The sequence below is a fragment of the Apodemus sylvaticus genome, chromosome 4, assembly GCF_947179515.1.
Source record: "Apodemus sylvaticus chromosome 4, mApoSyl1.1, whole genome shotgun sequence".
Taxonomy (NCBI): domain Eukaryota; kingdom Metazoa; phylum Chordata; class Mammalia; order Rodentia; family Muridae; genus Apodemus; species Apodemus sylvaticus.
Window position 1 is genome coordinate 58,891,916 of NC_067475.1, and position 26,553 is coordinate 58,918,468.

General features: G+C 49.0%; 1 protein-coding gene across 1 annotated transcript; it reads left to right on the forward strand.

The window, feature by feature from the left end:
• Positions 1-2,111: 2,111 nt before the first annotated feature.
• On the forward strand, positions 2,112-26,442 carry Wnt2b (Wnt family member 2B). The gene is made up of 5 exons (XM_052179562.1): positions 2,112-2,596; positions 8,759-8,979; positions 10,368-10,645; positions 12,613-12,877; positions 16,346-26,442. Exons 1-5 carry the CDS (start codon positions 2,415-2,417, stop codon positions 16,573-16,575), a joined length of 1,176 nt encoding a protein of 391 aa, XP_052035522.1. The 5' UTR covers positions 2,112-2,414; the 3' UTR covers positions 16,576-26,442.
• The last annotated feature ends 111 nt before the right edge of the window (positions 26,443-26,553 follow it).

Here is a 26,553-nt window from a genome sequence, read left to right on the forward strand (position 1 = left end):
CCCCGTACACCAGCTCACTCCTGTGGGGGGGGAGGTGTCGGCCCCTGTACACCAGCTCACTCCTGTGTGTGGAGTGTCAGCCCCTGTACACCAGCTCACTCCTGTGTGTGTGTGTGTGTCGGCCCCGTACACCAGCTCACTCCTGTGTGTGTGTGGGTGTCGGCCCCGTACACCAGCTCACTCCTGTGTGTGTGTGGGTGTCAGCCCCTGTACACCAGCTCACTCCTGTGTGTGTGTGTGTGTGTGTGTGTGTGTGTGTCAGCCCCTGTACACCAGCTCACTCCTGTGTGTGAGTGTGTGTGTGTGTCGACTGACTCTGCCTCTTACAGGGCTCGGCACCACAATCTGCCCAGCTTAGTTCCTGCCTGCTCACGCCTTCTTCATCATCGCCATGATGTGGCCCCTCTCCCCTGCCCCACGCGCCCACAGCCCCCACCTCTCAGCACTCACCACTTTGTAACACTCCGTGAGCTTCACTTTGTAACACTTTGTAACACTCCGTGAGCTTCACTTCCAGTGTTTATCTATCTTGCTCAATAAAGTATAAGCGCCATGAAGGCAGAAATGCTTTCTTGATTTGTGTGTATGCGTGCGCGGGTGCGTGTATGTGAGTGTGCATGTGTGTCTCCTCGGATCCCAGCACAACCTTATCAGATGAAAGAAAATGATATTTGTGGAATTGGCATATCTACTTTGCCTCTTGCACAGAAACTGCAGTCGGAGGGCTGAGTTGTGGGGAGGGAGGACGACCGTCCTTCTGAACTTTTCTCTGTCTCTGCGATGTCTGCAGCCAGCTGCACCCTGTCCTTTACACTCGGGCATCTCTAACACCACACACGGACCGACAGTGAGGTTGGGGTTAAGGTGGGTGGGCAGTCACCAGCATGATGTTTACATCAGGACTTTATAGTTTAGATAAAATCACAAAGGAAAGGCATGAAAGACACCTGGGAATGGGAGGCTAGGCGGGAGAAACTGAGGCTGAAGGAGTTAGGCCAGACCTCAGAGGAAGTCTCCAGCTGAAAGAATTTTTTTATGTTTCAGTAAGGATCATTCTGCCCCCACGGGCTTCTACTTCACACATAGAGAAGTGCGAGCCCGTTGTGGGGAGGGGGTGCGAGGGGGCCATAAAAAGGGAGCAAGGTATCCCTCCAACCCACAACACCTCTCTACCTCTTCCCACTACCACCCTCCCCCACACACTCTGCGGGATTGAGGGAGGACCAGTGCAGAGGAAGAAGGGTAGAAAGGGAGTGTGTGTGTGTGTGGGGGGGGGAGGCACCAGGGCTTCCACCCTCTCCGCAGGACCCCCACCCCGGCCTCTGGTGCGGGAAAACAGCCCAGCTGTTTCTGATTCTTTCCTAGTCTCAGCTCCGCCCGAGGGGGTGGGGGACGGAGATACTGGGAGAGACCGAGCTCTGCCGAGCCCTGGCCAGCCGTCAGGGCACCCGCAGGCGGCCGCGTCCCACCCGCAGGTGTGTCTCTTGGGCGGCTGCGCTGCCCTGAGCCGGGGAAAGCACCAAGGTGCACTAGACTCTCCAGGAAGGACGGGACGGGAGGATGGTGTCTGTGCAGTGGGTGGGAGAAGCGGGGGGGCGGGGGACGGATGAGTCCTTGATGAGAGGGTCCCCCGCCCGAGGCCGGTTGCCCACGGCACCCCTGTAGGCAGCGTGGCCAAGGGAGTCCCACTATCCGGCAACTCTTGCTGGCCGGGTGTCTACCAGTTTCCCAGAAGCGCAAGGATGGGAGGTCCAGAACAAAGTGCATCTTCTGTACTTAAAAGACTGGAAGTGTCCGCAACCCCCTCCACGCGTCTCCCACACACACACACCCGGTGCGCCCTGCCGTCAAACGCAGTGGTTCGCGTTGCTGAGTGAAGGGCGCTAGGACCCGGTGGCGTGGCGTGGCGTCGGTAGGGACAGGGGGCTGCAGACGGGGAAGAGCCCCGTCGCGGGTGGCCGGAGCAGGTAGGGGCGCGGCGCGGTGGCGCTCCTTAGGACGGAGGGGAGGAGGCGGCCACCACACCTAGGGCGCCGCGGAGCACCCGGGCTGGCGCGGGCGGAGCTGCGCTGAAGGCCGCGCGTGTCCCCGGCCCCGCCCCGCCCCGTCCAATGAGAGCTGCGGCCGCAGGGGCTGTCGGAGCGCTCTGGCCCCCGCCGCACTCCGCGCCCCGGAGCCACTGACACCGCACCCGAGCGCCTACACCCGGCTCAGCGCTCGTCGGTCTCCTGGCCTTGAAGCTAGCGGGCTCTTGGGAACCCTGCGTCCGGCCCGGGCTCCACGTGCCTTGAGGTCCCCGGTCTCCCATGGTCCCCATGGCCACGCTGTGGGGCGATCTAGGAGACGCCTGAGGAAGCCCAGACAGTGCCCGTCCACGGCCCTGCGGGCTGCGCGGCGGGAGTCTGCGGGGAGCTATGCTGAAGCTGCGGGGTGAGGACGAAGCCGCGCAGCTCGCCCCTAGGCGTGCCCGTGTCCCTGCCCCCGTGCCCAGACCCACGGCCCCCGACGTGTCCCCAGCTTCCACCCGCCTGGGTCTTGCCTGCCTGCTGCTGCTGCTGCTCCTGACTCTGCCGGCCCGTGTAGACACGTCCTGGTGGTAAGTGTGGTCCTGGGGTGGGTAGGCATACTGGAACTAGTGCATTGCTCTGGGCATCGGTTGCTTAGGCACCAGAATTGCCTGGGAGGAACTGGAGGAAGGACAGTCCCAGAAGTTTCCAGCGGCCGGCGAGGCGTTGGAGAGAATGAGGATCTGGAGAGGAGAGCACTGAACATCTGGAAGGAGCTGATGGTTGAAGTCCCCTAGACTGCCACATTGTGCCCCTTGGTATTTCTACTTAAGCCTCTAGTGCAGAAGCTACTATGTGATTCTCTCTCAGGGTGGGTTCAAGGAACTAGTCTCCTCTCTACATCCTGCAATGACTGTTTGGCATGGTCATAGCCTTCAAAAAAAAAAAAAAAAAAAAAAAAAAACTTCCACTACCTAAGGGTCCCTGAGGACACGTGTAGTAGGGGGGCAACTGACTGTTCCCCACATCCCTCTGCTAGTCTAGCCCACACAGTGAGCCAGTAGCATCCATGGAAAGGCTTAGAAGTGAAATTGAGGCACAAACTTCCCCTTAATGCCCACAATCGAAACAAATTAAATACTTGGGGTTGCATAACCCAGCATTTGTCGCCAGCCTTGGCTTTGAGGGTGTAATTTGGAACACCGATGTTCCCTTTTGCTTTTCTGACCCAGATGGCATAACCTCCCACCTTTCCTCCCCAAGCCCCAGGGGCTTCTAGAGTCTCCGGAGTTGTGAGACCCGGTCTTCAGATCTCTTCTTGCAGGCCTTAATCTTCAGACACTTCCAAAGGGTAGATGAGGCAAAAGGCGGCCAGGATCTACCGGATGCCTGCTGTGTTCTTTGTAGAATTCCCGACCCAGCCCCAGGACTCCTCCAGCCCCCTTTGGATAAGAATCCTCTTTCCAGAAAGGGCAAAGGGGGTAGAATTGGACTGCAAAAAGATTCGGATCTCTCATCCTTCCTCCTCACCCCTCCGGTCAAACGGGCCTCTTGGGCTGGGCTAGTGCCCCTCTCTAACGAGCAGTGCCCCCCTTCCCCCTTACTCTGCTCCTCCCCTGAAACAAGCACCCCCTCTCCACCCCCAACCCTACCTCCCACAAAGCTCTTCTCTTGCACCCTGTGGCTGCTTTCTCCTCTGGACTAGGAATCTGGGCTGGAGGGGTGAGGGGTAGCTGGCTGAGGGCAAGGCAGCTTGGGCGGCAGATTCCTATCATTTCAAGATGCTGCTCTCTCCGTCCCCACCCCCACCCCTGTTTTCCTGTTAAAGAAAAATCTTTCTTTTGGATCTTTTTTATCTCTACAGTGTTGGGGAAGGCACAGAGGGGGTTCGGAAGAGGAAGCAGAGAGGCCTATATCTTACATCTGGCTTGAAACATGCCTTAGAAAGGGAAAAAGGAAGAAGGAAGATGGAGAAACAGAGCCTTTCAATGACTAGAGTGACGCCCCCCCCCCCCCTTATCTTTATGACGCGGTTTGGCTGGGGACTTCCATCTTCAGGTTCCCTGTGGAAAACCATGGAAGCACGTGCCCAGTGCCCACCTTGGTTTGGCCTACGTGCCAGCTGGCGTTTTGAAACACTTGATTGTTTTTCACCCGTTTGAGAGAGTCTTGGTGACCCATGGATGCTTCGCTCTGGACATTTACACATTCTGGCAGAGCCTAAAGACTCGCCTGCAGCTCTTCTAGCCCCCACTTTTACTCCTGACTACTACTCCCCTTCCCATTCCCTTTCTCCCTCCCTCCCTCCACTGCTGGATGGAAGAGCTAGGTAGGAGGCAGGTGACAGGTGGTCTGAGTGGTTCCTGTGTCCATGTGAAACAGGAAGGCAGCATCAGGACCAGGATGAGTGTGGGGGCAAAACTTGTTTGCAGAGCTCAAGTCCATCCCCCTGACCTCAAGATTTCACAGCTACAGTTGTAGATGTCTGTCTGGGTGGTCAGCACTTATAGAAGGAGGAGACCTGAACTCTAAAGGCAGGTTTGGCCCCCAAGGTGATTATCTCAAACCCAGCAAGATTAGTAGTTTGTACAGTCAGTCATACAGTTCCCGGGAGAGAGGGCTGTCTACTGACTCAGTGCGTCTGTGTTCTACTTTGGAGCAGAAGGCTATCCCTATGAGCAGTTATTAGTCTGATCTCACAGCTCAGGATTCTTCCCCTTCCTTTCCCATAAGTCTTCTGCGTCTTCCCTTAAGTAGAAGAGGCGTGTTTTCTTCTCAGTCTGACAAGAAATGTGGATATATGGAGACTCACGAGAGCTGGGCATGTTCTTAGGCTCATAGAGAGAGAGCAGAGGGCAGCGTCATATTTAGTTCTACTGTTACCATACCCAGGCACCCTTTATTGATCTCTTGCTAAGTTCCAGCACCGTGGCCAAGCACCTTGTTAGGCATCACCTTTAATCTCCAGTTTGGGTGAGTGAATAGATGGAGAGATAGGAGAGGAAGGAAAACAACACGATGTGCTGGGTGTGGTAACCCGCAGCCTTCACCCTAGCACTTGAGTTCCAGGTCTCCCTGATCTAGCTCGCAAGTTTTAGGCAAAATTACTATCTCAATAGTAAGAAAAAAATTGCTTAAATTCACACCAATTTTGGAGTCATAGAGTTTTATTTCTAATCAAGCAGGTGTGTTTCTCTTGCTCTTAGAATAAAAATTATTTTAGCTGGGCGTTATGGCACATTCCTGTAATAGGAATCAATAGGCTGAGGCAGGGGAATCATAACTTTTAGGCCAGCCTTGGATGTATAGTGAGACTCAGAAACAAAACAAAATAACCAATTTTGTGTTTGAATTTAGATGGCTTTCCATTCATGGTTTTCCCCCAGTATCTTTTCACAGAGTGGGATTTCCATCAATATTCCTGAACCCATAATGTTGAGATTCCCCTGGCTCACACTCTTGGTGTCCTCTTGCTGGTTTGATGTTGTTATTAGGAGAGTAACTCGTTATGTATGCGTCCCTGGCTGCCCTGGAACTCCATACAGACCAGGCTGGCTTCAGACTCACAGAGATCTGCCTGTTTCTGCCTTCTGAGTGCTGGGATCATATGTGAACCACCACTCCAGGCTATGTCTTGGAATTTTTTTTACAGAATGTTCTGTGACCTGTGTACTATGCAAAGAACAGATCTGGGGGCTAACAGTCTTCTCTGCATTTTAAGTCCTGTTTGTGTTGAGTTGAAACATTTATACTAATGGGTAGACACAAAAGGAATCAGAGAGGCCAGGTGTGGTGGCTCATGCCTTTAATCCCAGTACTTGGGAGGCAGAGGCAGGCAGGTCTCTGTGAAATGGAAGCCAGCCTGGTCTACAAAGTGAATTCAGGATACCCAGAGTTATTACACAGAGAAACTTTGTCTCAAAAAAAACAAAACAAAACAAAGAGCAAACAAAAAATACAACAAACAAAAAAAGGGAATAGGGGATCCCTGGCTCTGTTCAAGGGATAGAAACATAAAGTGTCTGCAAAAGAACACGAGTGTTGACAAGGAATCCAGCTAACTGAATAGAATTGGGGACGCCTAAGAGAGATGGAAGCGGGGGATGTCAGAGCAAGCACAGAGTACTACTGACGACTGACCGTGTACCAGAAGCTTTCCTTAGCACTGGGTATACTGACACCAAGTATAATGATTGCGATTCATTGATGTGGAGGCAGAGGGGGTCTAGGCACTTACGAACCCTGAGCAAGGGGCTAGTGATGGTTCTAGTGACTTTGCCAAAGGAAAGAAGGTGAATTGGTAAAAATAGGTGAAGGGAGCCCCCTGGCCCAGGAGTCTGGGGCAGAAATGAAGAATTAATTTCTGAAAGGGAAAACAGGAAGTCAGGCCTGAGGCGTCCTCTCGCAGATGATGAGCTGAGGGATAGATCTAGTTAGGTCTTTGTGCCCCTAACAACTCAGCTCAGTGACTGGCACGTGGCAGGCATTGCGCAAGCGCTCTTTGGGCTGAGGGCGATGGGTTCGGCTTCAGAGTCTGTATTATTGGCGGTTTCCACATTTGACTACAGGGCTCTGAGACCCAGACAGCCGGCAAGCCCCATGCAGGGCCTTGAAGCAGTTACTTAGGAACAAGCATGGTAGTAGGAAAACCTAATTATTTTCCCATCTTATATACCGACCAGATGTTCCCATGCTCATTGAGGATGTAGTAAGAAAGATCGGTGTGGGCTACAGCGGGATAGATTAAAGTCAGACCACAGGAAGCTTTTTTTTTTTTTTTTACCAGAATTTGGCCTACCCTACTCCAGACTGTCCATGAGGGCTGGATTATTGGTCTGCCATTCCCATCCAGCCTCCTTCCTCCAAGCCCCAGATAAAAAAAAAAAACAAACACCCATCGCCTAGCTCAGTAATCTGGGGCTGAGCTGGGGGGGGGGGGCAGATTGGTGGTGAGACAGGGACGAGCTCCAACTCCGATGGTTTCAATACTCCAAACAAAGCACCAGGGCAGTGGGTGGAACTCAGGGCTGTGCGTCAGGCAGGCCTTTCCGGCCTGGCCCAGCCTGGGCTCTTTATTTTGTTTGTTCCTGGAAGCTGCTGCCCTGATGGACAGAGCTGGGCATGCTGATTCCATGGGATTTGCTCTTGGAGGACCAGCCCTCTCACCCTTCCATCAGGAGGACAGATGGGGCTCATCAGACCTCCCGAGTCCCTGAAGAGGCCAGCGCCAACCTTCCTTGTGTCTGCCTGAGTTACTGTCTCTAGTGATGATCTAGTCTGTGGGTGAGGGTTGGCTGTGGGACTGAGTGCTGGGGGCAGGGCTCAGGGCTGCTCCGGTTGCCCCTCCTCTATTGGCTGCCTTCTCATTGTCTCTTCTCTCCACTCACTTCTAGGCCCACTTTGGGGCCATTGCCAAACCACTAGCTCATTCATTTAGTTCAGACCAAAGTTTTTCTGTTTGTAGTAGTGACTGGTCACTACAGTTCCCACCTGTTCCCAACAGGAAAGATAGCGGCAGTTCCATACTGAAAATACCAGGGGAGAGTGCTGTGTGTGTGTGTGTGTGTGTGTGTGCGCGCGTGCGTGTAGGTTATAGGGGAGACAGAAAGACAGAGAAGCTGAGCTGCAGAGCTGCAGAGAGGGAGGGAATGAGTCTCATCTCTTTGGAGACTTCTTGGGGAGAAAGGGTGATATGCTCCTGCTTTCTCTCCAGAATCTCCTGAGACCATGCTGGAGTCCAAGGGCAAGAGTGCTTGGAAGGAGAGGTAATAGGGCCTTGAGCAGTTTCTGAATGATGCTGGAAACCCACCTAGCTTTCAGTGGCCATCTTGCTTGAGTTTGTTAATTGGTCAGACTAGAGACTCTACCATATTTGAATTGATTGGTTGATTGATTGATTGATTGATAAAAAGACAAGATTCTCACTATGTAGCTCCGGCTGGCCCAGAACTCTATGTAGATTAGAATTCAGAGAGATCTGCCTCTTAGTGCAGGGATTCAAAGGCCTGGGCTATCCTGTCCTTTGGCCTCTAACTGCTTAGTCCTGCTCTGGCTTCTCACTGCAAACAGCTCTTTATCCATGTAGATCCTTCCTGGACACTGTGCCATGTGAGTGCTGGGGAAACTGGTCAAGAAAAGCTCTAGAGTCTGGAAGGAAAGGGAATGGGGTAGGGTGGGGTAAAGATGGGGTCTGGTTCTGCAGCCTCAGGATTGGAACTGAGGATGTTTTAGCTACCAGATCCAAAGCGGTAATCATTCCTCAGACCTGCTCACCATGTGTTCTACAACCCCCTCCTCTCTGCATTCTGCTGTGGCCAAGCGATCTTCGTGGACCAGCCACTGAGTCTGCCTCTTACACGACCATGGACGAGTGTTGTCTCAGATCCTCATTTTGTTAGTTTATTTTGCTGTGAGGATCTTAATGTTTATTAAATAAACTGACTGTGGGTTTGTATGACATGTCACAAGCCTGGCCTGTGTTCTAGAAGTGTGTGTCACTTTGGCCTTTGGCTAGGGCACTGGTAATGGTGGAGACCACTCAATTACCCAGTTACTCTTTCTTCGACTGTGTAGCTTTTTTTTTTCCCTCAGAGATGGCAGGTAATGGTTCTACCCATCAGCCTCAGAGAGAAGGTCTTGGGAAAGGAAGGAATCGCTTCAAGGTCTAGCTACCAAATAACTTGCCTCTTTTCCTCTCTGCTGATGCCCAGCCCCTTTCGGGAGGCTACAGCAAGGCCATCTCTACTTTACAGGTACATAGGGGCCCTGGGAGCCCGAGTGATCTGTGACAACATCCCCGGTCTGGTGAGCCGGCAGCGGCAGTTGTGCCAGCGCTACCCGGACATCATGCGCTCGGTCGGCGAAGGGGCCCGGGAATGGATCCGAGAGTGCCAGCACCAGTTCCGCCATCACCGCTGGAACTGCAGCACACTGGACCGGGACCACACTGTCTTTGGCCGTGCCATGCTCAGAAGTAGGGTCCTCTTCCAAGCTTCTGAAGCCCCCTCCCTTCTCATGTTGGGGTGGTGAGTTAGAAGGGCAGACACCACCCCTTCATTTCCCTACACACTACTTTATAATCTAAGAAGCATTTGTGAGCAAACCTGGGAGACAGGAACAGCCGCTCTCTGGCCTAGATTTGTAAGCTGGGGCCCTCTCAACCTAAGTGCTCTGAGTTGGTTGGTCTAGGTAAATATTCCCTGCTACTTCCATCTTACCCCTGCCTCTCTCTGCCTTCCCCATAGCCAAGCCTGGCTGGGCATCCATGAGCTCTATAGCCATGGATGAGGACTAGGATCTCTGCTTCTTAGCCCCACAATCACCACTGCCACCCAGGCACCCTAACATTCCCAACATTATAGCAAGGGGGACAAGGATATGCAAATACTGTGAAAGCCCGTGCCTCCACCCCAGTTCAGCAGAACTAGAGGGCAAGGGGAGAAGGGGGTGGGATGAGAGCCTTCAGGTGAAGAGCTGGGGGTGCTGAACCCCCATCTGCAAGGGCGAGGAAAGAAGCAGAGCAGACTGAAGTTGGTATGGTTCTCTGAGCAGGCTGACCCCTGGGTGGGGGTGGGTACGGGGCGGGGGGGGGGGGCAACTGTCCAGCAGAGGGGGCCTGAAACCCCTGGGGGTTTGACTAAGACAGGTGTAGCTAAATCAGGGCTTGTTCTCTCTCTCCCTCCCTCCCCCTCCCCCCTACACTGTAGTGTGTGCTGTGGTGTATGTGTGTGGTGTATATGTGTGTGTGTGTGTGTGTGTGTGTGTGTGTGTGTGTGTGTGTGTGTGAGAGAGAGAGAGAGAGAGAGAGAGAGAGAGCAAAACCATAAGCATGAGAGCGAGAGAGTGGCGAGGTGGTAGTGGTGGTGTGTGTGAGACACCCTTAGGGAAAACAAGAGGAAACAGAGTAGAGGTTAGCCCGAAAGGTCAGATGTACCAAGGAGTGGAATAGTGAGGCCTCACAGGAGAGGGCGGCTACTCTGAGGGATGCTTTAGAACACAAGGATGTTTTGATGGGTGGGGTGGGCTCTGGAATAGCTGAGGACACTTCTGAAGTTGTGCCGATTGAAGAAAGGGATGGACAGAGTTGGGCATGTGGCCTGTCCCTGCAGTCCTAGCTCTAGGGAGGCTGAGACAGGAAGATCTCAAGGGCAAGGCTGGGTTATATTTACATAACACTTTCTAGGCCTGGACGATGGAGTAAGACACTAAGAAACACCCAGAAGTGTGTGTGTGTGTGTGTGTGTATACGTGCACACACTCATATGGAGAGGTGGAGGATGGAGGAAGAGGTGGTGGTGGATGTGGAGGAGGAGAAGGAGGCCGGGCTGTTCCTGTAACAAGTCCCTGCCTCTCTCTGTGCAGGCAGCCGGGAAGCAGCGTTTGTCTATGCTATCTCGTCAGCAGGAGTGGTCCACGCTATCACTCGGGCCTGCAGCCAGGGTGAGCTGAGTGTGTGCAGCTGTGACCCATATACCCGTGGTCGGCACCATGATCAACGAGGGGACTTTGACTGGGGTGGCTGTAGTGACAACATCCACTACGGTGTCCGCTTTGCCAAGGCTTTTGTGGATGCCAAAGAGAAGAGGCTTAAGGACGCCCGGGCCCTCATGAACTTACATAACAACCGCTGCGGTCGCACGGTCAGTGCTCACGTCTGGGTGTGTATGTTCATATATTCTGGTGTGACCACAGGCTGAATCCAAAGGTGGCTTCTAAAATCCCCAGCCTTCTGCTATGGGCTGCACGGGAGCATGGGAATGCAGGGCGGGTGCTGGGGATAAAAAGCCACAATCGAGTTTTCATAGGACAGAAAAATAACTTCCTTTTTCTTCCTTTTTTTTTTTAATCTTCCTCTTTTCTTCGCTTTCTTTCCCAGTTTCCTTCCTTCTTGCTTTCTTTTGGTTTTTCTGCATGGAGGAGGGAATCTGGTGAGGTGGGGTTGTAAGCTCCAGGTTTGCTTCTTTGTTTTTGAGACAGGGTCTGTGAAATCTTGGCTATCTTGGAACTCGATATATAGACCAGGCTGGCCTTGAACTCACATACATCTATCTGCCCTTGCCCGCTTAGCGCTGGGATTCAGGGCATGTGCCACCACGTCCTGCCTTGTGACGTTTTATTTTGTTTGTTTTGTGGCCAGGGTCTCACTCTGCCTATATCTTAGGCTGATCTCACATTTGTGGCCGTCTCTTGTCTCAGCCTCCTGAGTACTGAGATTATTTGTATGTGCCACCATGCCTGACTAAAATTCAAATTTTAAATATTTAAAAATTTGATCTGTATATGGTTGTGTATACACATGTGGATGTACACGCCTCTGCTTTGTCACCGAGGAGGACGCCAGGGCTCTGCTACTTCCCACTGCTTTTTTTTTTTTTTTTTTTTCCTGAAATAGGGTTTCTCTGTGTAACCCTGGCTGTCCTGGAACTCACTCTGTAGACCAGGCTGGACTCATGCTCAGAAATCTGCCTGCCTCTGCCTCCCAAGTGCTGGGATTAAAGGCGTGCGCCTCCACTGCTCATCTCCTCTGAATTCTCTTGAGACAGGGTCTCTTAGTGAGCCTGGAGCTCAGTCCCAGCAATCTTCCTGTCTCCAGTCCCCCAGTTTCTGTATCCCAGCACCCACCACTGGGATTACAGGTCCTTGTGCTACCTACCACACCTAGCTTTCTACATGGGTTGTAAAGACTTAAACTCAGGTCCTCACAGAGACTATAAGTGCTCTTATATCCCGAGCCATCTCCCATGCCCCAAAGTAGCTTTTAATTTATTAAATTTTAATTTATTATTGTTGTGGATATATGCATGATATATATAGGCGGGCATGTATGGCACGGTGCAAGTGTGGAGGTCAGAGGACAACTTGTGGAACCGGTTCTCTCCTTCTGCTTATAATGTGTGTCTGGGGATCAAACCCAGGTTGCCAGGACTGCATGGCAAGTGCCTTTCGTTGATATCCGCTTCACTAACCCAAAAGTAGTTTTGTTTTGTTCTGCTTTTTTGTTTTTTTGTTTTTGTTTTTTTTGTTTTTTGTTTTTTGTTTTTTCGAGACAGGGTTTCTCTGTATGGCCCTGGCTGTCCTGGAACTCTCTCTGTAGACCAGGCTGGCCTCGAACTCAGAAATTCCCCCTGCCTCTGCCTCCCAAGTGCTGGGATTACAGGCGTGCACCACCACACCCGGCTCTTGTTCTGCTTTTAAGAAGAAAAATTTCCTTCATAAAGACTAAGAGATTCAGGTATAGCTTCAGGCTATTCCCTGGTATTTGAGCATCTGCCATATACTGTGCTGAGAAATGGCATTCTATAAAAGCAGAAGACATGACACTTAGCCCTTTAAAAGGATATTCAGGCTGTAATCAGGGCAGACTCCTGTGGCTTGACAATACAGCAGGCAGTCATGAAGAGCAAAGGACTGTTGGTCCAGGAAGATTTCCTAGAAGAGATTCTATGATGAGTTCAGAAAGATTGGGTGGGATCTGACGTGGGCAGAGGATCACCCAAGGCTCACCCAGCAGGCCTGGACCAGTGGAGCGTAGAGCACTACTGCTTCTGACCCAGGGATGACCCCAGGGATGACCCTGCAGTGTCCTGATGTCTCCTCTCTCCCTTAGGCTGTGCGGCGATTTCTGAAGCTGGAGTGCAAGTGTCACGGTGTGAGTGGCTCCTGTACCCTGCGCACCTGCTGGAGGGCACTCTCAGACTTCCGCCGCACAGGTGACTACCTGAGGAGGCGCTACGATGGGGCTGTGCAGGTGACGGCCACGCAGGACGGGGCCAATTTCACAGCAGCCCGCCAAGGCTATCGCCATGCCACTCGGACTGATCTCGTCTACTTCGACAACTCCCCTGACTACTGTGTCTTGGACAAGGCTGCAGGTGAGAAAGAGGCAGGCGGAGGCATGGAGCCTAGTTATTCGTGCAGGTACTTCAGCCTAATCGAGGGCTGTCCAGTTGGCAGGAGTAAAGACGGGAAAGGAGTCAGTCACTTCCTTACATGGAAACCTCGCCTTCAGATAGGTAGTCTCAGGCTGGCAGGCCATATGTCACTCACTTATCCCTGGTGTCCAGAGAACATTTAAATGTTTCCAAGTTCTGGGCAAGATGTGAGCTACACACAGACACACACAGACACACAGACACAGACACACACACACACACACACACACACACACACACACACACACAGGAGATATAGCAAGCAAATGTAGCTACAAAGAAAAGTGACTAGAGAAATCAAGGAAGAGTTGTCTGAACACGGGGAAGCTGCTTCTCCATGTGCAGATTCCAGAAGGAGGGAGGGCAGCAGGAGGGTCTCTGCCGAGGCTGCTGAAGCAGCAAACACTGGATTACAAGCAGGAAATGCCTGCTTCTCAGTCTGTTCTAAGTACGTGTGGCAGTGGGGCGGGGTCTTGGGGACGCTGCGGGGTGGTGTTTCTGTGAGAGAGTAGAAGCTCCCATCTTGGTCCAGGTAGGTTAAGCCAGGGCACTGTGTAGCTCAGTGGAGCTGCTTCTCTTTTGGTTCCTGTCATGGCCCTTCCAGGCTCTTTTCCCAGGCATTTCCGACAGTCAAGACTTGGTAGAGTAGAGCCCTGTACCATGGCTGGCTTCCGTCCTGTTTGTTTGCACTTCCCATCATTCCTTGAGTTGAGTGGCCCAGAGTGCTTCAGCTCAAAGAAAGTGGGTGGTATCCCACCTGGATGATGGAGGCCATATGAACTCTAGAAGTCACAAAGGTTGGGGATGCTCTCTGATCTCCTAGTGCCATGGGGTAGCTTTTCCATGTGGTCTAATTCAGAGGATTCATACCTGAATGCCCAGGAATAATTTCCACACATTGGTTTAGACTATTCTTCTACCACCCCTAAAATGAGCCTTTGGAGAAGGATCTTTGGACTTTGGAGGGAAGATGAGTCATATGCTTAATTTTTCTCAGAGGCATAAATTTAGGTCTCATAAACCCAAAAGATCCCAAGGATATAAGCCACCCCTGGAGTATGGAGCCAGGTGTCCCCTCCACAGCAGCACTGCCCAACCAAACCCTGCATTGATCCAATCCTCATTGCTGCTGTCTCTTGTGCAGAAGCAACAAGCCACATGTGATTACATATGTCCCTTCTTATCTATGAGGGCCGTGCTCCAACGTCAAGGGATGTGTCAAAGTGCAGGTAGTACTAAACCTTATATGTACTCTGCTTCTTACACATACATACCTGCGATGAAGTTTAATTTTTTAATTGATAAGTAAGATAGTAGATCCATTGTTTTGGTAACACTGCTGATCTAACCCAGGACCTTGCAATATGCTGGGCTCTACCACTGAGTCACAAATAGGGACGATTTTAATAACATACAAGTGTTAGTCATTTATCTTTGGATTGTCCATTTAATACCTTTAGAACTACAGGTGATGTTGGGCAGCAAACAACAGTGAATAAAACCACGAACAAGTGTGACAGACTTGTTAGTCCAATCCAAAACCAAAACCTTTTAGTTTAGCTAATTTAAATCCACCGAATTTAAGAGATCACGGACAGTTAGTAGCTAGTCTCCTTGTATAGCTCCAGACTATAGAAGAGGATTTTTGTATTGAAGACCCAGCCCTTGGAGTTAGAATAACATATGTATGTAGTAGACTTAGCACATACTCTAGAACAGTAGTTTGATAACATTTTGGATTATATATATTCCTATTGTTATAAAAAAAAATAAAGGGGGCAGAGAAATGGCTCAGTGGTTAAGAGTACTTGCTACTCCTCTAGAGGACCTGAGTTCAGTTCCCAGCATCCACATTAGGTTGCTCAGAACTGAATCCAGGGCACTGATGCCCTCTTCTGGCCTATGAGGGCACACACTCATACACATATACAAAGATACACACACACATATAAGAAAATAAATATTTTTTTTTTCGAGACAGGGTTACTCTGTGTAGCACTGGCTGTCCTGGAACTCACTCTGTAGACCAGGTTGGCCTTGAACTCAGAAGTCTGCTTGCCTCTGCCTCCCAAGTGCTGGGATTAAAGGTGTATGCCCCCACCGCCCAGCATAAAATCAATTTTAAAAAGTAAAACTGAGATCTAGAAAAGTGGCTCAGCAGGTAAAGGTGCTTCTGCCAACCCTGCTAATCTGAGCTTGACCCCATGGTACCGTACGGTAGGGGAGAACCAACTCCCACAGCTGTTCTCTGACTTTTGAATGCATGCTGTGGCCCATGTACGCCCCCCACATATATCCATAATGTACACACACATACATATCAAATTTTAAGAAAGAAAGTTGAGCAGGCATGTGCACTGTGTGGATCTGTGGTTAGACGTCTTCTCGTGTTGTTGCTGTACCGTGTAATTATAAGCTACTCATGTTTCCGACACTGTTGCCATCATCACTGTAACAGTGATGGGATCCAGTCCAGGGTTGTGCACATGTTAGGCAAGGGCAATACCACTCCTAGCCCTAAATCAGCAATTTTTAAACCAATAAGCTAAAAAACAAAGAATTCCTGCTTTTTTTTTTCCTCCCCATATCCTAGTGGAATGTGGAGACTATTGCTGTTGAAGTCTTTCTTGAGGGCTCAGGCCATGGGTCCCTGTTACTAGGAAAAGGGGTCTTTTTGTGGTGAAATCTTTGGGATTAGCATCCCTGTGCAAGGAGAAAGCTACCCTATTCTTCCAGAATCCCTTCTGAAAGGAGTATAACACAGGAACTTCTTGTGCTAAGCCTTCAGCCCATCTCTGTTGGATGGAAATGATAAATGCTCACTAACACTCTATTACATCAGATGTTGCTTTGTTTTGTTTCCTCGAGACAGCATCTTCTTATGCATTCCAATTTGACTGCAAATTCACTACACAGCCCAGGCTAGCCTAGAACTAAAGTGGCTTCCCTGCTTCAGTATTCTGTATGATGTGGTTAGGGGCAGGTGCTACCACACCCGGCTGCGCATTATTAACTATACATTAACATGTATAAAAACCGAGGCCCAAATACATCCATTAACTTGCTACATAGATATAACTATGAAGTGGCACAACTAGAATTTAAATCCAGATATGACATCATATCCCCCACAAAATAGAGAACCTCACCTGACTTACGGTTCTTACGTTTTCAAGCTAGGTTCTGAAGAGGACATGGCAGTGTGGGACTGCAGGAAAGGGGCTAGAGCTGGGACTGGTGTCTCTGGGGAGCTTTGATGGTGGCAACAGGGGAACCTGGGCCAGAGGGCAACAGATGATTGTTTTGGTTCTATTTTCAGAAACAGGTTCTTTATGGCTGAAGAGGGTAAGGGTACCCAGAGCGGCAAAAGTGAACGTGACTTGGTTCTCACTCTCTTCCCTGACTCAGGTTCCCTAGGCACCGCAGGCCGCGTCTGCAGCAAGACTTCTAAAGGAACAGATGGGTGTGAAATCATGTGCTGCGGCCGAGGGTATGACACAACTCGGGTCACCCGTGTCACCCAGTGTGAGTGCAAATTCCACTGGTGCTGTGCTGTGCGGTGCAAAGAGTGCAGAAACACTGTGGACGTCCACACATGCAAGGCCCCTAAGAAGGCAGAGTGGCTGGACCAGACCTGAGCACACAGATACCTCGTTCTTCCCTCCACTTCAAGCCTCTGACTCAAAAGCACAAGATCCTTGCATGCACACCTTCCTCCACCCTCAATCCTGGGCTGCTACAGCTTCTGTTATGGACTTGGAGAGAGATCCAGAGGGACCCCAATGTCCTGGCTGGTTCCTTAGCCCTAGGGAGGCGTTCATAGGGGATGGGAATAGGAGACTGAGTGGCTCCCTGATAGTCCATCTGGAGGTTTGAAGGGAGAGTAGAAGAGGTAGGAGTCTGTCTTCAGCATGATTTAAGTTGCACTAAGTCAAGGCTCATTCTCCCCTTTGCTTCCACTGACTTCTGATACTCTTTGGGTATGCAACAGGAAGGGAACCTGGAGGTATCTTCTGTGTTTGATCCTCCTCTGCCTAAGGATAGATAAGACAGAGATAAAAACTGCCCGTTCTTTCGCTGGACAGTATGTGCAGACAATCTTAGGCTATAGTATTCTGCTGAGACCCTGAAATAGCTAGATGAGTTAGCCAGTGAACAAGGCTCCACCTCATGCTTGTATGCAGCTTATAGACTAGTGGTTTGGTGGGGAGAATCCCAGTTCTGTATAGATACATATTCTCCATGTCTCCCTCTCCACCTGCATCCGACAGCAGCAGCCGGCTCACTGGCTGCCTGTTCGGAGTGAGGTAGCCTGCAGTGGTTCAGATTCTTAGCAGACCATTAGAGGTCCAGGGCAGGACTGTGAGAGAGTGACATAGGGAGCCTGGCTAGGCCTTGGGACTTCTTCCCATCCATCATCCTGGAAAGTTGGTAGGTTTGGAAACGACTAAGTGGGAGGCAGGTAACTTGTGGGAAGTGTGAGCACACCCGATCTCATGGGCTACATGAGAATCTGTGTAAACTGGGAAGCCAGAGATATCTCATTACACTAGTTCTGAGGAGAGGATCTTCAGTTTTGAGGCAGGAACAAAGCAAGCAGCTAGAGAGAGCTGGTGCTGGAGCTGAAGTGGTAAACATCTTGTAAGGCCTTTCTCATTTACCTAGCAAATCTTTAGTTTGTGATTCACCAAGTCCTACTGGTAACTATTGCCCATTCCACAGTCAACTTAAACAAGGAAGGTTCTCTCTGTGCTACCAACCATTGCCTAACTAGGGTATGCAGGAGTGGAGTCTTCAAAGACAGCAGACATGATAATATGGGGGATCTGAAACCTTGATGGCCTAGTTTTATGTGACCCAGACAATGGCCATCTTTTTGCCTATTGATAATCATAGTATAGAAATCCACAGTTATGACAGACTTAGGTCTAATCCCAGCTATTTACATTCTAAGTTTTTATTTTCAGCAGAGTCTTTAAATTCTCCTGGTCCTTTTTCTTATCTGTAAAGTGAGGGTGATACTGAGATCTAACTGTGTCCTAAACTCCAGCCAATCGATACACGCCATCAACGCTTCTGTCTGGTCAAGTACATCCTGCATCTCTAGGGCCTTCTGACTTAGGGCTGTCTGGTCTTGACAACAGACTAGATTAAGAGGCTTTCACAAGGAATTCGGGATAGCGCTCCCCTCTCTCCTCAGGCTCCTCTTCATCCAATCGGACTCTCAGATGTTTGTGGAGCAACTGCTTTCTGCCCAGGCAGCAGGAGGCTGGGGGTGGGGGGTGGGCATAGCTCTGGCCACAGAGGCAGATTTATTTGGATGATAGGACTAATATTTGTGTAACCTGCTGAGACCTGTGTGGGAGAGTTTAGTGTGGTTTTTCTTTTGGTGAGGGGATTTGCTCCGGTTTCACATCCATTAACACAAAACATGAGCTAGTCAGGGCCCTTGTGGTCTGTGGTGAGGGGGTGACTGGAGAAACGGGACGGCGTGAGTCAGGCAGAGGGAATGTCTTCCTTGCAGAGTAGAGTCAACTGGATAACTGATGAGCCAGTGGTGGGGTCAGGGAGGGGGGGCGGAGGGGGAGAGGGACTTCTCTTGGAAGAGGGAAGCTTTGGGGCAGGGGTGAGAACATCCAAGTTACTATATCAGTAATGACATTGGCCTTCTACAGGGAGCCAACCTGAGGTAAATCTACTTGTGCTGTATTCACTTTGAGTTTGGGTTCTTAGTTGTAGACATCTGTGACATCTCATATTACTCCATGCCTCTCCCTGGGCTCCAAATTCTAGCTGATAAAGATATACAACCACTTATAAATGGCTCAGAGAGAAATAGCTATCCAGGGAGTGAGAAGTTTGTAAAGTGAGGTGTTTATGTGAGAGAAAAGATGTCTATCTGAGTCCTGCTACGGAAGCTGTGTGGCCCCAAGAAGGAATGATGGCCAAGCAATTAATTTTTCCTCAGAACTTAGCTTGTCTCTGCATTCCAACTGGCTTTAGACAACTGGCGTTCATTCTGTACTATACAAACAGAAACTGATTTATTTGGAACAAGCAACAAAACAAGAACTTTATTCGGTGCCGGGACTCCACGTCATTCTGCTGCTACCTACCCCTCATCCGCTCCGAAGGCCCCCTCTTCCATCTAGTGTCTAGATGGTGGAGGTTTGTCGCCCACCAGCAGGGTTCTAACCTCTCTCCTCGGGTCCTTTCTCTCTTGTTGGCTCCTATTTCACTTGTCTTTTGATAAACAGTTAGGACAGTGTATTTCAGTAAGAGCTATCTGGATACAAAGTGAACTTAAGATCCTGTTGCTATTCATAGGAGATATCCCATGACTGAAGTACCTGAGCTGCACAGCCTGCAGCCAGTTTCTTTTAAATAGAAGAGCCAGGGTGATGGCTTATGATTGTAATCCCACACTCAGGGAGGCTGATGCAGGAGGATAGCTGTGTTTCTGAGCAGTGAGCTCCATGGCCGCTTGAGAGCAGAGCCTGTCTCAAACAAACGGACAGACATACAGACAGCCCAGAGGAAGATGGACTGCTGGCCATGACCCCAGCAATCAGCCACAGAAAACAGCCAGGTCTCAGCTTTCTGCTCTGAATAATGGCATCAGCGCGTACTCTTCATTCGAGTAGTTCAGACTGAAAGAAGAAAAAACTATCCTGAGCGACTGTTTGCAAAGCTTTGGAGATCTAACCTATGAGCACTCTAGGCCTCTTCTCTCTTCCTCTCCGCTGCAAGAAACTATCTTCCCCTTTCTCTTACATCCCTTATCAAGAACACCAACCATCAGGCCTCTTGCCAAATTCTTAGACCCACTCAGGACATAAGTTTCGGCATGGCTTAGTAGAAGACAGATAATCGGGATTTCCCACCCCCATCTCCGCCTTTCTAAAATTTGTATTTAAATGCTCTCAGTGGTCATAGGGCAGAAGCCCAAGCTAGCTGAGGATAAGGGAGGCGGCCGGAGAGTGTTTCTCATCCCTGGGAGGCATTCTGCCTGCTCCCTCAGCCAAATTACTGCAGCAGAGAACAATGCAGTGCATTCCTGGGCAGGTCGGTGGGCCCTGGGTGCCTGGGTCTGGTGGAGAGAGGTGCCAGACACAGAGCGCTCCATAAGCAGCCCTGCAGAGCTGGCCCTGGGTGCAGAAATGAAATACAGAGAGCTTCACATTACACACCTGGTTATTGATGGCCTCGCTGGAGGCCTCTGCCCCCACCTTCCACTTGGGAACGGCCTGTACTGCGGGGGTTGGGCACCTCCGAAGCTATGCTGGGATATAAGAAAGACATGCTTCCTTTTACTCTCTGCCCATCTCTCAGCCTGAGTGCAACTTAGAGGACACACACATACCCACGTGCAGAAGGTGCACTCAAAATGGACTCAAACAGCTTTTTTCGGGTTGTATGGGAATTATAATAATCTCACCTCTCCCAACAATTAAAACAAGCAACTAGATCCTCCAGAAGTCACACCAACAACTGGGTCAGCTACACGCAAGGAATGCTTCAAAACTACATTATCAACATGCAATGCACTATTTGCTTTGGGAACTGGTACTCTCCTGGGAGGTGGCAGAGGAAGGACGCAGACAGGCACGGAGAATTACCACCCAGGCAGAGTGGCTGAGGCGTGCATCCGCTGTGTTCTGAGTGACTGGCCAGCCTCCTGGGACGGCCTGGAGCTTGCTGTCACTGAGCTTGCTCGCTATGACCTGCTGCTTTAAACTCTCACCAGACCAGAAAACAGGCTACCTTTGATTCCAGGGAATGCTCTCTGTAAGAGAGGTGTTGGAAGAACAAGCGGTGGCTTTATGAGGGTAGATGTGTCCCAGTTGCTGACCTTTGGGGACTGGTCTTTATCTTTGGATGGTTGACAGGTTTCAGGTAATAGCCTTGGACTGATTCCCCACTTCCATAGCTTGGATTATCACTGAGCATTGCTGCAGTCACCCAGGATTTGAAAATGCAAGATGAGCATTCTCTGTTTTGCTCCCTAACTCTCAAGCATCTTTTGTTGTGTTCACTTCCACTTTGCCTATGCATCTATGGATAGAGCAGGGGGACAAAGGAGTGCTTCTTTAACCGAGAGGGAAGAATTCTGACTACATTTTGTCAACACTACCAGCCCCTGTAAGCAGCTATGGCCAAACAGAAAACCCACAGTTTCAACTTTTGACAAATTCCAAGGTGGGGCTTCCACAAAAATAACAATACTGCTCACAAAAGCCTTTGGTGCGCAAAATGCTTGGGTGTGTATATATAGGTCTCACAGTCACCCCAGGGCTTGTGAGGTGGAGATTACTCTATTTTATAGAGTCATTCAGAGAGGTTCAGTGAATGATCCCACCAGAACGCAAACCTAGTTTTCTTTTCTTTCTTTTCTTTTTTTCTTTTTTGGTTTTTCGAGACAGGGTTTCTCTGTGTAGCCTTGACTGTCCTGGAACTCACTCTGTAAACCAGGCTGGCCTTGAACTCAGAAATCTACCTGCCTCTGCCTCCCAAGTGCTGGGATTAAAGGTGTGCACCACCACCACCACAGGCTCCTAGTTTTCTTTAGCTTCAAATACTATGTACTCTTCAAAGTCTGAGGATGCTAGGATTTGGGGATGGGTGAGTGTTGTCACAGTACCAGCACTTCAGAACAGAAACTACTGTTAACTGGTCCAACCCATAGAGGAGCCCTAGACTCTGCCAGCAGGGTATCTAAGCAGAGCTTATGAAGGCCACAGTCCCTACATAACCTCATCAATGCCTTGCTCCTACTGTCACTCTACAAAGAACTCTGCATTTCAACAGCCTTTGCTTCTCATTCTTTGTAGCCTCACTCCATCCCTCAGACTAGCATTCATTTTTTTTTTTTTGTTTTACTTTCTTTTAAGTTCTTTTCCAGTGGTGCGCAGTGCACAGACAGAGTGGAAGTAGTCACGAGAACACATGGCTAGACTGTGGGCTTGTCTTGAATTTCCTTTGAGATCTCATTCCTTTTTAAAAGCACTACCAGGTCCTTGCTGAGAGAGCTAAGCCACCACCCCTCTAAGCCCACTCGGGATGCTAGCTGAAACATGCAGTTCAGCCGGGGAGTGGTGGCACATGCCTTTAATCCCAGCACTTGAGAGGTAGAGGCAGGCGGATTTCTGAGTTCGAGGCCAGCCTGGTCTACAGAGTGAGTTCCAGGACAGGGCTATACAGAGAAACCCTGTCTCAAAAACAACAAAAACAAAAACAAAAAACCAAACAACAAAAAAACCCCCCCACACACAAAAAAACCACACACACAAAAAAACCAAACATGCAGTTCATCTTCCAACTGTGGCCAACCTTGACAACAAAAAAACCTTTGCTCAAGATTTGTGCGGGCAAATAACAAAGTCTCTCATGGTTTGCGTGAGCTTATAACTACAATTTTGTGTTGGGCTGCATTTATGGTTATCCTTGGCTATGTGCAGATGCATGTGGCTTATGGGCTGCAGGCTGGACACATCTAAGACAAGGGAGATCTATGATGCAGAGAAAAATCTCTAAGATGAGGCAGATGGCAGATTTTATTTAATCAAAACCTCTTGCTTCTCTCAGTTCCTCCTTCTGCACTCACTCAAAATTGGGGTCTCAGTTCAATCTAGACAGTGAGAAAAGGCAGCCCAGTCGACCTTCCTTGTCCTCCACTGGAGCACACTTGGGTAGGCTGGCATCAGCCTCAGATCCCCTCCCTATCTCACTGGTGTACTCCAGCTGAGACATCAGAAGGGAGGCTGCAGGGGCGGGGGCGCAGTATTCATCAATCAGACTGGGACACTGCAGCCTCTGACCCGGGCCCCTGCCTGAGCTAGGGAAAGAACACCTACCTGTAGTCAGGATTTCTCCTGCAGCAACCCTTACTTTCTGGTCCATCCATCTTGGCTCTCACTGCTCTCCTGCTCTCCACCCCCAACTGCCTCCACATGTGGGCTCAGAAGTCATCATCTAAAGAATTCCACTGCTCACCTCCTGCATAGCAGCACAGCCCCATGAGGCCGCACACCAGATGGAAGGGATAAAAGTACGAGGTCATGGCTTCTAGCAAGAGGTTTTTCTTAAACTAACCCTGACTCCTGGAAAAAAGTCAGAGCAGGAGTATGTCTGGTGAGCTGCTGACAACAGCAGCTTCATAGATCTTGTATAAAAGGGGCGGGAAATTCTACCTTGGCTTCAATGGAAATTTCCCTACTTGTATCTTTGGGTCTACTCCTGGTTTCATGTCTGTAGCTTGAAAATGTCTGAGAAGAATGCAGAGATGGACAAATCAAAGGATTCAGTGTTTCCTAAATGTGAGGACCCACATGCTGACACACAGACCTTCCTTCAACAGATGCCTTGTTTCTCCAAGGAATAGCAACTATCAAGTAAAAGAAAAGGGAGAAAGGTACACTAGGACCCCGATGACCTTGGACAGGCTGTTAGTAGGTCTTCATAGGTTTGTGAAGAATGAAAAAGGCAAGGGGGTTAGGGAATGGCCATCACTGATAGCATTAGGAATGTTGGGAGACAACACACAGAAACAGCAGCTACACAGAGACAGACTGGGCAACAAGTCTTAGAATAAAGGAAGTATGAGTGAGAGCTATCAGAGATGTTTTTCCAAAGGAGGTGCCCGAGAGCTGGAATGTTATAAGATAAGGCATAAACAGCTGGAAAGCAGTCAGAGGAAGGCAGTCTATGTTGAAGGGACTGGTGTGGGCTGAGGCTTACAAGCAAGAATGTACAAGCAATAGATTAGGAATTTCAAGAAAGTATATACTATATGCATTGGGGAATACAGAAAAATCAGAATGCTGAGCCCAGAGCTTTATTATGAGGTGACTATGTCAGAATGGCCAGAGTCCCATAAGAGCCACAGAACAGCTATGTCCGTGAACTCCAGGGCACCTATGGGAAAGCACTGGGATGAGTTCATCTGATACAGCAACAGAGATGACTGTTTGTGAAATCCATCAAAATGCTATGCGTCATTAACTACTGATCCTTATCATTTGAAATTCTGAGTTAAGTGATATTAAATGCCAAGAGCTATGGTACATGAATATAGCATTCATCCCAGAACCTGACATCAGACAAGTCAAATGCAGAAGAAATGAGAATGTAAAAAAGAAATAATTTACAATGGAAAATACATTTCTTTCCTTCACTCCAAACTTTAAAACTTGTCTGACTCTTATTCTATTTGATATATTGGATTTTTGTGGCTACGGGTTTATCATATCTGAGGACAGAATGGATAGAGGGAAACTTCAGGAGAATTTTAGAGACCACAAAACAAGTTGACTGATGAGTGAGAAGACAATTCTAATGCACTACAGGGCATTGGACCAACAGCTAAGAGTGAACAAATTCTGAGCCATGGTCTCCAACTAGATTGTGGTTGGTTAGATTTGTGGTTTGTTAGGTTGATAAAAACAGCTATTTAGCAGAATATTTAATCTATTGTACTTGACAGAATTGCCATAACTTACATTGACAAAAATCACACGGGTAATCCTACTGCTCTGTTTAGTTTCCTGATGCCACTTTCAAAAACAGCATAAATACTGGGTTGTGAGCAAGACCCAGTGTGGTGCTGAGTTGTGTATTTTAACGCTCCTGACTGAGCTCGAAGGCAAGCAGTAGCTTAGGTTTCGGCTTCACCTAGCTGGCATGAGTAGGCACGGGAGGGAGGCGGCAACTAAATGTGACGGTGTTTGTCAGTGTCATCGTGGCTTCCCTCCTCTCCTAGGCAGTTTATTAAAGGTGGTTTCTGAGACCCTTTACAAAAGGAAAGCTCAGGGGTTTACATTCAATGGTGACACCAGCATGAATTCATTAAGCAGCATGTTTCAGGTTGCACTGTAATTTCTCCGTGTAATGTAAACCCATGGAATCTGACATAAGCTGATTGCTTGTGCTGGTTATTTTATTTACATTTCTGAATGGAGGGGATTTCAATACTCATAAAATATCTGTCTTATTTTTCATCTGGTCTCCCAGGGCAGCTATTATAAAATAAGCCTAGAGACAGAAGCCTCAACTTGCATGACTGGTTAAGCAACAAGGGAAAAGTTATTGCTCAAAAAGCAATTTTAAAAAATTCAATATGGAATTTGAGGCCAAAACACAGATATGGTTACTCTTAATGCCATCCAGAAGATAAAAGCTCAGGAAAAAAAAAAAAAACGCTAAATAACCAAGTTCCTTATCTTTGTTCCAGTACTGTGAGGGTGGGGAGCAGCTTCCCAGAGTTCAGAGGGCTGGAGCTAAGTGCTCCGGAGACCCAGTGAATGCTGGCAGACACAGCCAGTAGTGAGTGGCACAGGAATGCAGGTGACTGAATGGCTGGGAATGGGCTCCCTACCACATAGAAAGTGAATATGCTTTCTCACCACCGGGTTACGAGTTAGAGTGCATTAGGAACTGCCACCACACAGCCAACTTACTCTCTAGAAGTAGATATTCTGTTAGCCTACTCAGAGATTAGCCCTTTCTGCTTATTCCAGTAGGTTTGGAAATCTTAGAGATTGCCAGAGTAACAGTCACCAGGAAATTCTGAAGCCTCCATCTTTTGCCTTCAAATCATTGCTCAAATTATCTACGTCCTTTCTTCTGCCTCAGCACTGAGTTACTACAGTACACTCCCCGGTCCTCCAGTCCAGCCTACGCTTCTGCTCCACACACTACATCATTTAGTCAGTTTCCACTTTCACTGATTACATATCTGAATTGCATAAACTCACCAGCCACAGGATCCATGCCTATTTTACACTATATACACTGTTATTCTAGTATTCAGGAGGCTGAAGCAAGGAGGATTGGGATTTGAGGTCAGCCTGAGCTACGCAGGGAGACCCTGTTTCAAAACCTGAGTCATAACTTTAAGTTTCCAGTTAGTACATATCACTTGACTGAGGAATCAGTTTCTAAAGATAGGAACTAGTCTCACTTCCTTGGGAAGCAAACACTCTGGAGGTCCCTCCTATACAGAAAGACTTGTAAAGGATTCAGAGTTGGAATAGCAAAGTTCAGCTTGTAAGCATGGACAATAGGAACTTACTTAATGCAGTGTCCCAAAGTTCTTCTGTTAGGTTTTTAAACTTGCATGGCATATGCCTATTTATCAGAATTAGTGCTGCAGGAGACAGGTATGGGGTGAGTATGTGAGCTCTGGGAGATGTAGGGCATTGTCTCTTGCCCTCTTCCCAGCATAAACAGAAGTCAGTAAGTAGTTCTAAGTCACTAGTCTGCTCCTATGACATGGTAGGATTTCATTTTCACCTAGGGTATCCTTCAGCCATTATTAAATGGTCACTATCAGGAATGAGATGGTATAAAGGAGGGAAATATATGGGTGGGCTTTTATGGCCGTTACTCTGTGGCTAGGAGGTAAGACTTTACTTAAATGTGTCACTGAGGAACTCTCCATTATGTGTTAAATAGTAAATTATTCATGCAGACATTATACTAAATATTGCATTTACAAAACTATGAACTTAGGTAGTAAGGTATAAAGATGAAAATAGTCTATGTTGCAACTTTGAAGGAGAATAAAGACACTTCTTTCTGGATTTAAGGACTCTATCCAAATGCTTCTGAAAAGAGGG